Below are 11,430 nucleotides of genomic sequence, written 5' to 3' on the forward strand. Positions count from 1 at the left end.
ACAAAAAAATTGTCTTAGTTTAAAGGATTTTTATGCAGATCAATATTGAGGTATAGGGCTGGTGAGATGGCTCAGTGGGTAAGAGCACCCGACTGTTCTTCCGAAGGTCCAGAGTTCAAATCCCAGCAACCACATGGTGGCTCACAACCACCCAAAATGAGATCTGACTCCCTCTTCTGGAGTGTCTGAAGACAGCTACAGTGTACTTACATATAATAAATAAATCTTAAAAAAGAAAAAAAATATTGAGGTATAACTGAAAACCAAAAAGATTATCTAGCATGTACATTTACAATGTGAAATCATCATAAAAAATGAGCTAACACAACTAATGACTAGGTTACACTTAACTGAAATACTACAAATACTTCAGCTCTATTCTCTTACCAAATCTCTAAATAGAATATCTCAACTAGTCAAAACACTATACATCTTACAATGGAAAATAGGCCCTGTTGGTTAACATTACCCTGTTTCTCTTATCCATGTATGTGGGAATCTTTGATGTACCAGTACACATTTTTAATTTTGTGCTTGTGTGTTGTAGGGAGCATATACACCACATGTGAAGGTCAAAAGATATCTTGAGGGGGTTTTCTCTTTCCACAATGTAGGCACCAGGGTTAATGTCAAATTGTCAGGCCTGACAGGAAACCCTGTTAATCCATTCTGCCAGCCTCCTTGATTCCATTATTTTTTTTCCCCAAGACAAGTCTTCCCTGTGTAATCTTGGCTGGCCTGATTTTGCCTGAGTGCTGGGATTAAGGGCTTGCACCACCTCATCCCACTCCAAACTCTTACACAGATAAAATGTCTGACTACCCGCTTTGAATTCTTACACAGATAAATATATCAATGTATCCAAAGGATTGGGAGGAGGGCTCTACATGCTAAGTGCCAGTGACAGAAAATGTATGTGTGTGGTTTGAATATGCTTGGCCTAGGGAGTGGCACTATTAGGAGGTATGGCCTTGTTAGAGAAAGTATGTCACATTGTGGGTGAGGTGAGCTTTGGGACCCTCCTCCTAGCTACCAGGAAGCCAGTCTTCTCTGAGTTCCCTTCCCTTACAGAGCAAGATGGAAAACACTCAGCTCCTACATCAAACCTCTGAAAAGGTAAGTCAGCCCAAATGAAATGCTGTCCATTATACAAGGCACATTGGTCTTCGTGTCTCTTCACAGTAATGGAAACATCTCAAGGTAACCAAACAGGGGGACTAGAAATAACTCAGCAGTTATGAATGTATACTACTGGGCTGGAGAGATGGTTCAGTGGTTAAGAGCACCGACTGTTCTTCCGAAGGTCCTGAGTTCAAATCTCAGCAACCACATGATGGCTTACAACCATCTGTGTCTCAAGACAGCTACAGTATACTTACATATAATAAATAAATAAATCTTAAAAAAAAAAAAAAAAGACAGTATACTACTCTTGTAGATATCTATAGAGTTCAGTTCTTGACAGCCATGTCAGGTGGCTCACAATTCTATCGTCTTCTGTGGCTTCTGACAGTATCTACAGTCAAATGTATATACCAAAAAGGCATCTACATTAATAAAAATAAAAATAGAAACTGGCATTCAGGAGGTAGAGGTAGGTGAACTCAGTGAACTAACCAGCCAGGGTCTATATGAGTTCCAGGTAAAACAAAATTAAATAGTGAAATCCTGGCTAAAAATAAAATGAAACAAAAAATTAAGACTAAAAATTTCTGGAAGGTACAATTTGTTATTTATTTTTTTTAGTTGCTTGAGCCAGAGTTTTTAATACTGTGTGTAGATCATGAACTCCATACTCTTCATAATATATTAATCACTACATGTGTTCCAATATTTTCATAAGATCTTCTGCATCATTAACCAGGCTACTTTAAAAAGGCATTGAGCGAAACAGAGTAGCTCAGGAGGCTGAGGCAAGAGGCTCATTCAAGACAAGCTGGAAAACAGTAAATACCAGCCAGCCTGAGCTGACAATGTGAGGACTTTGTATCAAAAAAACCCAAAAAACAAACAAGTAGGGGTCATTAGTTAAGAGCACCTGTTTCTCTTCAGGCTCTATTCTCAACACACACACACACACACACACACACACACACATTGGGTGGCTTAAAACTGGCTGTCAGCCAGGCGTGATGGTGCACGCCTTTAATCCCAGCACTCCGGAGGCAGAGGCAGGCAGATTTCTGAGTTTGAGGCCAGCTTGGTCTACAAAGTGAGTTCCAGGACAGCCAGGGCTATACAGAGAAACAGTCTCAAAAAAATCAAAATAAATAAATAAATGAATGAATAAGTATACTGTCATTTTAGTTTAGTATACCCAAGAGATACAGTCCTGAAAGTGACTTTTTGAAACCCAGTATCTTAATAGTCTTTTTGCTAAAAATTTCCAGGGGCTGGGAATAGTTTGATTGGTAGAATGCTGTCCAACATGCATGAAGCTCTGAGTTCAATTGCCAGCAGTATATAAATCTATTATGATGGCAAATGACTGTAATTTCACCACACAGTGGGAAGTGGATTAAGAGTTCAAGATTGTAACTGACTACATAACAAGTGCTACACATGGACTATATGAGTCAGGCACAAAAAAAGCAAACTAGGAAATAAAACTCAATACAGCAACAGGTTGAGACCCACCCGTTGTGTATTAGAACTTTAAAGTGGTTGGTTAAGATATACATAGTATTTGCTTTGTAACTTACAAACATCACATTACTCTCAGTAGCGACTAACACTTTACAGCCCTGATAAATCAAATCAGAAAACAAATCTTACATCTAATTCAAAAAACAGGTCTCTTTCTTTACTTGCAATTTCATAATCTGCTCGAAGGGCCAAGTCGTGGATTTTGGTACATTCTCCTAAATCCATGCGCTGTGGAGAAAAAAAAAACTATACATTAACACCTATCCATTTTAGAAAGCATGTAATTAATATGACTTAGTGTTTCAACTTTCACTGAAATAAGCAATATAGTTTTATAGAGAGTAAATGAAGAAATGGACCAAGTGTAATGTTGTGTGCTGATAATCTCAATGGTCTGGAGGCTAAGCAGCAGAGGGATAGCAAGTTCAAGTCCAACCTGGCCTGTGTATCTATGTGTGTGTGTGTATATATATATATACATACATACATATATATGTATGTATGTATATATATGTATATATATATGAATTGAATGTATGTATGTATATGTATATATATGTATATATATATATGAATGATATATGTACATATATATATGACCCTGTCTCCAACAGAAGAAATGGAGGCAAGCACATTTGCACATTTCTGTGATTGTAGTACTTGGTAAGGAAGGGAAAGTGGGAGGGTCAGGAATGCAAGTCATCTTTGGCTTCATAATAAGTTCAAGGTCAGCGTGGGCAACATGAGACTATATTACAAAAACAAAAAGAACTGAGATATAACCTAGAAATGTATTTTTCTCATTTCATTGTTTAGAACTATTTAGCCAGGTAATTTAGCCAGGTAATGGCGGCCTATGCCTTTAACTCTAGCACTCTGGAGGCAGGCTGATCTCTTGAGTTCCAGACCAGCCCGGGATACATACAGAACTCCAGGATAGCCAGGACTACTACATAGTGATCCTGTCTTAAAATTTCAAAGAAAAAAAAAAAAGATTAGCTTTTGTCAAGTTTATTTTTATTTTTTTTTTTTTTATTTATTTATTTATTATATGTAAGTACACTGTAGCTGTCTTCAGACACTCCAGAAGAGGGCGCCAGATCTTGTTACGGATGGTTGTGAGCCACCATGTGGTTGCTGGGATTTGAACTCTGGACCTTCGGAAGAGCAGTCGGGTGCTCTTACCCACTGAGCCATCTCACCAGCCCCAAGTTTATTTTTATTTTTTCATTATCCCAAACATCTGGTTAAGAGGAAGAAAAGATATGGGCCTGGTAAGGACAAGAATACAGTATTACTGCATCAGCTTTCTAGGCATTCTCAAAATCTTCACTCATCAAAGATGCTCCATGCCAGGAGAAGTAGTGAACAACTTTAATCCCAACATGTAAGAGACCAAGTCAGATGGTCTACAAAATAAGTTCCAGGTCAGCCAGAGATATACAGTGAAACACTGTCTCAAGGGGCTGGGTGATCAGTGACAAGAGGACAAGACCTACTATCCTCTTGCTTCTGCATGAGTGCAGGAACACACACATGAATAAATACCACTACCCAAGTTTTAATCCAGGATTCACCAGGAAATGTTTTTTTGGCACACATTCTTTCATACAATCAATACACTTCTCAAAATGGCTGTGAAAGTCTTGAACTGGACCTTCCCAAAACACTCATTCTAAATGGCTGAAATATGGCAGATGACTCTCTTCACTGCTTAATCTTAAATTTAATTTCAAATGAAAGCACATTCCTCAAAACTATAATTTATCTGTGTTATTCAGAGTCTACAGTTATTGGTTAGATTTCTTGAAAGAGTTATAAAAGTATATAATCAATGTGATCTCCATTTGATTTTCATTTTATATTAGGGGCTGATAAGATGACTCAGCAGGAAAAGCCACCTGATGATGAGTGCAATCCCCAGATCCAATGGGGGGACAGAATCTTTCCTCCAAATTGTCCTCTGACATCTACATGAACACCTTGGCACCTACACGGACATGCACACAACAAATACACATTCAGTATAAATAATAAATAAGGTAAGAGCAAACAGAGGCTGAAAAGGTGGCTCAGAAGGACTAAAAACTACCTATAATTCCAATTCCAGAGGATCCAATGCATTCTTTTGGCCTCTGTGCACACCTGCATGGACCCAGGCCTACATCCAAAATTATGTGTTTGTATGTATATACATATGTATGCATTTATGTAAATATACTATTAGTAAGGTCTAATATAAATTCAACTTGAAATTAAATAAGATCAGCAAAATTTTCAAAACAACACGATTGCTTAATGGATTTCAATGAAATGTTTCACAACCCAAGCACTTACCAACAATCTATAATTTGAAGAGCAACAGACTTTACATGGTAAAGGAAAATAGAATTCTACCTAAAAAACATTCACTCCCCCTACAACTCCCACTCCATATGTCCCATGAGACCCTCAAAGTCAAATCCCCTGAGTGTGGAGAGATGGATAAGAGTAGAATACCTTGTATGCGTGTATGAAATACTCAGCCGGGCGTGGTGGCGCACGCCTTTAATCCCAGCACTCGGGAGGCAGAGGCAGGCGGATTTCTGAGTTCGAGGCCAGCCTGGTCTACAAAGTGAGTGCCAGGACAGCCAGGGCTACACAGAGAAACCCGGTCTCGAAAAACCAAAAAAAAAAAAAAAGACAGTTTTAAGTTGCCGTGTGAGTCCCAGGAATTAAACCCGGGGCCTCTGAAAGGACAACCAGTGCTCTTAAATACGGAGGCATCTCTCCAGCCCTGTAACTCCTTATAACAGTATAAAGTAGGTAGTCCAACAATTCTAATCCTAACACTCTATTTTCAAACATTACATTATTTAATTTTAAGGCTTAATTTTATAATTTTCAAATTACACATATTCCAGTGTCTGGGTATGTGCACATGAACGAATGTAGTTGTCGAGCATATAAAAGTATTAGATGCCCTAGAACTGGAGTTATAGATATCTGTAAGCCAACACGTGGGTCCTCTGCAAGAGCAAAAAGTGCTCTTACCCACTGAGCCACCTCTCTAAGCACCCATCATGTAATGTTTTGTTGTTGTTGTTGGGTTTTTTTTTTTGGTTTTTTTTTTTTTTTTTTGGTTTTTTTCGAGACAGGGTTTCTCTGTGTAGCCCTGGCTGTCCTGGAACTCACTCTGTAGACCAGGCTGGCCCCGAACTCAGAAATCCGCCTGTCTCTGCTTCCCGAATGCTGGTAATTTTTTAAAGACAAAATCTCTCTCTTGGGTTCAAAAAAAAAAAATATATATATATATATTTTATTATATATATAAACATTCACTGTAGCACTCCTTCTAAGTAATCTAATCACAAAGGTCTAGAATGCACCTACCGTCCCAGCAAGGATGTCATGGGGGCAGCAGTCCAGAAGGTGACTCTTGCAGACACGGTCATCTGTAAACTTGACCCTCTGTCTGGTTTCATCTCCTGAAATTCATTTGTGGTTTTAAATAAAGTATTATCTCATTCACTACACAAGGCTATCTGGCAAAATTAATACACCTGGACGATTTGCAGACTAGTGTTTCTGTATTCTTCCCATTATATACACTAAGAAACTGAGCTAAAGATATTTACAATTGGAATAAAATACAAATAGTTTTTAAGCTGAGTTTTTATGAAGAAGCACACTGAACCACATCTAACTCCACAGTTAATTCACAGAACAGAGTCAGAAGTAGGAGTGAGCACCAGAAGGCATCCGCCCAAATTTACATGTGGGCAAATGACCCATCAAGGCCCACGGTGTAATGAGTGCCATGAATCCACTGCGGATCAGTACAGCTGCTAATCTCCACCAACCAAAGCTACTCAACAATCTGATTTTCTTGTCAGAATCAAATTAATAGGCAGTACTTTCTGAAAAAAACTACAAGAGGAAGACCGCTTTCAAGCTCTATCACTGACTTAAGTATCTCTAGACCTTTTCTTCTTCTCCCCCTTTCATCCCCACCCTCAAAAAGGAAAGTTGGCACCTGGGAGTCACTTTTAACAAGACAATACCAAAGAAAGCAAAAAGGAATCCGGTTAGTCAATACACACTGTGAACTCCAACACATACTGTACCCATCTGCAATCTTCAAGAACTCAGCTGCAGAATTTTATGCCCGCTGTTGAAAAGTTTTAAAGGAAAAGTTTTCTTGCCCACACCTGCAGTAAGGAAGTCGGGGAATGATACATAATAGTAAAGGCAAAGTGGTATGTGACAAATTCTAAGGCTATCTGTGTACAGGACACAGTGCTGTGTAATAGTCAGGGAGAATATAGTTCAGGATTGGCAAGCATCCAGGATTAATGTCGTGTCTTTTTACTGAAAATGTTTTCTTTCTAAACTACACTTTTAAAGTTACTTGTGGGAAAAAAAAGCAAACACTTTTTGTTATAACAGCTTAGAAATTGGTTGTGACTCACGGCTCGATGAACATGAGGCTTTTCTGCAACTCCCTTGCAGATTGATGTAGGCAGGCAAAGATACACTGAACCTTTATAAATAAAATAGAGGGGCCACAATTGTTCAGTTTGTATGAAATAAAAATATGGGAAGCAATTCAAAAGCAACTCAACATACAAAGAAAGCTAAAAGCACGTATTGACCTATGAAATAGTGCAAAGAATCTGCACAGCCCTGTGAAATGTGCCAGTGTGAAATTACAGCTTTATTACTTTAGTAAAAATGAAAACACAAACCACAGCAGGGATCTAGCTTTGCTAGGATGCAACTGTTTTCCTGAGACACCACCATGATCTTGCACGCCTCCTTACAGAACCAACTACCTAATGAATGCGGAGAGGTGACTAAACCGAGGCTAATCTGTGAGGCAGGGGAATGAAGGGAGGGAAGACTAGAAAAGTACGCGGAGGGAACCCACGTTAGAAATGCTCATTTGCGGCTCCCCGTGTAACCGTATGGAGCAAGAACGCCCGGGTTTTTCGAAACCCGTCCAGCTCCTTCGGGGATCGCCTCTCCTCCGAAGAGTATCAGAGAAATTCCGCCACCCGGCAGCCAGCACCCCGGAGCCCGCGCTGGTTCCAGCCCTTCGCCGACGCTCCAGTTTGCCCGGCGGCGCCGAGCCGCGGTGCCGACCAAGAGGAACTCGCATGACGGAAAACGAGAAGGGGACAGAGCCCCACCGTCGGATCGGACTCTCAGGAAGGAGGCAGCCCGGACCAGTAGAACGCGGCGGCTGCGAGAGACTCGCAGGCCAAGCAGATCAGACAAAGGCCCCGAGCCTGGGGTCAGCAAGCAGGGGAGAAAAATGGCGCCCCGCGCAGACGCACGCTGTCACGGCCCTCACCTCAGGCTTCCAGGCGGCCTCGCCTTGCTCCCACCCCGCCCAGAGCCTGGGCCACTGCTCAGACTCACCGTCCCGAGCCGTGCCCATGAGCTGGTCCAACAGGGCCCGCATCTGCGCCTGGGCGGACATGGTGGCCAGTGGGGACGGCCGAGAAGCTCCGCACAACTCAACAAGAGAAGCCGCAAACAGCAACGAGAAAAGACGCTCCTATCAGCCAGAAGCCCGCACGGCGCCTTCCGGCCGCGGGGAATGCTGGGAGGAAGTTCTTTGACGTTGATGCAAGGCCTGTCGGGAAGTGTACAGGAGTCGCTGAGTGGACCGGTCGCAGATGTTCTAAAGACTAGATCAACTAAGCTTGATTTCGGCCGGGCGTGGTATGCCTGTAATCCCCAGGATCATGCTTGAGTAGTTCAGGGCCAGCGTCCTGGGTGTCAGGCTACCCTGTGGAAGCGTGGTCATTGTGAGACTAAGATCCTACCTCCTGCTTAAAAAAAAAGGGGGGGGGAGGGGGGCTGGAGAGACGGTTCAGCGGTTAAAGGCACAAACTGCTCTTCCAGAGGTCCTGAGTTCAGTTCCCACCACCATCTGTAATGGGGTCTGATAACCACTTCACCTGTGTCTGAAGATAGCTAAAATAGTTCTTTATTAAAAAAAAAAAAAAAAACTAGATAAAAACTCCACCACTAATTTTTATCCTGGTTCCTGAAACATCAAATTCTCTGCTCTAATGAGACTTTAGTCAAACAAATATAAACTTGAGACAAAGGCTTTAATCCCAGCGCTGGGGAAGGCAGAGGCAGGCACATCTCTGAATTAGAGACCAGCCTGATGGTACAGAGCAAGCTGCAGGATTGCCAGAATTACGCAGGGAAAAGCTGTCTCAACAAAACAAGGGGGCTGGCGAGATGGCTCAGTGGTTAAGAGCGCCGACTGCTCTTCTGAAGGTCCGGATTAACGAAATCTGATGCCCTCTTCTGGTGTGTCTGAAGACAGCTACAGTGTACTTACATATAATAATAAATATTTTTTTTAAAAAAACTAATGATAAATGAATTTCTAGGTTATATCTCAGTTCTTTTTGTTTGTGTAATATAGTCTCACGTTGCCCATGCTGACCTTGAACTTATTATGAAGCCAAAGATGACTTGCATTCCTGACCCTCCCACTTTCCCTTCCTTACCAAGTGCTGCAATCACAGAAATGTGCAAATGTGCTTGCCTCCATTTCTTCTGTTGGAGACAGGGTCATATATATATATATATATGTACATATATATCATATATATGTATATGTGTATACACACACACACATATACACAGGCCAGGTTGGACTTGAACTTGCTATCCCTCTGTTGCTCAGCCTCCAGACCATTGAGATTATTAGCACACAACATTACACTTGGTCCATTTCTTCATTTACACTCTATAAAACAATATATTGCTTATTTCAGTGAAAGTTGAAATGCTAAATCATATTAATTACATGCTTATTTATTTATTTTGTTACTTTCCCCCCCCCCACCCCACCCCCACCTTTTTCCTCTTGCTCCAGCCCCTAGGCTCTTTATTATTTGTTTTCATTGTGGATGGTTGTGAGCCACCATGTGGTTGCTGGGATTTAAACTCATGACCTCTGGAAGATCAGTCAGTGCTCTTAACTGCTGAGCCATCTCACCAGCCCAATTACATGCTTTCTAAAATGGATAGGTGTTAATGTATAATTTTTTACCCACAGCACATGGATTTAGGAGAATGTACCAAAATCCACGACTTGGACCTTCAAGCAGATTATGAAATTCCAAGTAAAGAAAGAGACCTGTTTTTTTAATTAGATGTAAAAAATTTTTTGGATGTTGATTTATCAGTGCTGCAAAGTACTAATTGCTATTGAGAGTAATGTTACATTTGTAAGTTATAAAGCAAAATAATTAAATATGCACTTTTTTACATATATATAAAACTGGGGCCGGAATGATGGGCCAGAGAGTAAGAGCACTAACTGCTCTTCTATGGATCAGCACTGCTGAGTTCAAATTCCAGCGACCACATGGTGGCTCACAATCATTCGTTATGAGATCTGACTCTCTCTTCTGGTGTGTCTGAAGACAGCTACAGTATACTTACATATAACAATAAATCTTTAGAAAAAAAAACTTTAAAAAATGAAAAAATAAAACTGGGCAGGGGTGATTTGTGTCTGAAAGCTGGGGAATAGGTGTTGGATCTATAAAGTTCAAGCTAAGGGATTTCTTTTGATACCAGGAGGAAACGACCTCTCTAGAATGGTAGACTTTCGTGACAAAGCTGCTTACTCTATATAAATTGTAAAAATGTCCACCCTGAGACAGACAGTTTTGATGATCTAGCCCATGTGTTTATTAAATCGTTCTCCATTCTCTCTGAATGCTTTTGTGCTCTCCATGGGGGTTGCAGTTTGTACTTCACACAGAACCATAATAGTACAATATTTGTTTTATAATATATTACAATTCCCTTGGAACCAGAGTTAGAAATGTTTGGGAGCTGTCATGTAGGTGCTGGGAACCAAACCAAACCAAGAACAGTAAGGCTCCTAACCGCCAATTTCTCTCATCTACAATTCTCTTTCTACAGACTTCTCTTGGCCCTGCCCACTTACTATTTCCAGCTGACACACATGGCTTTGTTCTGATGTTGATGTCTGTTTTCTCCTTCTTGCCTCCCGGTACACTTTTTTCCTACACTGGCCTGGTTGTGCTCTGGTCCATCAATACGGATGTCTCAGTCTGATCTTAAATTAGGAGGAAGAGGGGATTGTTGTTTTAAAATCTCAAATGCTTGATTTTGCCAACAAAGGCTCAGGAGTCTGATGTCCAGGTGAAAGGCTGCTAGGTCATGGAGGCAGAGAAAGCACCAAGCTGACCTTCCCTCACAGTCAATGCCCCAGAAGCAATGCCCCACCTCCTTCTCAAACCACACTCCCTTCTACTTCCTGTGCATGCACGTTTCTCTATCTGTCCTCCTAATCCCCTTTTACTTTCCGTGGTTTTTTGTTTTGTTTTGTTTTTTCTGAGACAAGGTTTCCCTGTATAGTCCTGGCTGTCCTGGCACTCACTCTGTAGACCAGACTGGCCTCAAACTCAGAAAGCTGCCTACCTCTGCCTCCCGACTGCTGGGATTTTGCCCCTTCTCTTGACCTATGGTTGATTTTATTTAACCCTGTTTAAAGAATTCAAACTGAAAGCTCTTGTATGAAAGGTGTATGCTAAGCCACACTACAACTAAAACCAGGATTTTCCAGTAAATTACAGAATCTTGGGGTTCACAGCGTGATCAAAGGGTAGTTATGGTGTAGTTCAGCCCTTAAACACACACTTTAGACACAGATGAAGACAGAAGAAGCCAGAGAATAAGAAGGAGTCAGAAGATTAGAACATATTGTCAAAGTTAGTATGAGAGCAAGCAGAACAG

At 41.1% G+C, this 11,430-nt stretch overlaps 1 protein-coding gene across 3 annotated transcripts in view; it reads right to left on the bottom strand.

Annotated features, from left to right (window-relative positions):
* Positions 1–8,219, bottom strand: part of Luc7l (LUC7 like) — a 29,337-nt gene extending 21,118 nt beyond the window's left edge. The window contains exons 1-4 of one of the 3 annotated variants that reach the window (XM_021186248.3): positions 8,050–8,219; positions 7,098–7,168; positions 6,019–6,113; positions 2,776–2,874 (exon numbers count right to left, since the gene is read on the bottom strand). In XM_021186248.3, coding sequence (XP_021041907.1) covers positions 2,776–2,871 — 96 coding nt within the window. In that variant the 5' untranslated portion in view covers positions 2,872–2,874; positions 6,019–6,113; positions 7,098–7,168; positions 8,050–8,219. Of the gene's footprint in view, positions 1–2,775; positions 2,875–6,018; positions 7,169–8,049 lie in introns of all 3 variants that reach the window. The other 2 variants (XM_021186247.2, XM_085833187.1) reach the window with 2 other exon arrangements.
* Between the last annotated feature and the right edge of the window lie 3,211 nt (positions 8,220–11,430).

This window comes from Mus caroli, unplaced genomic scaffold (genome assembly GCF_978045245.1).
Source record: "Mus caroli unplaced genomic scaffold, Mus_caroli_1 scaffold_18, whole genome shotgun sequence".
Lineage (NCBI taxonomy): Eukaryota > Metazoa > Chordata > Mammalia > Rodentia > Muridae > Mus > Mus caroli.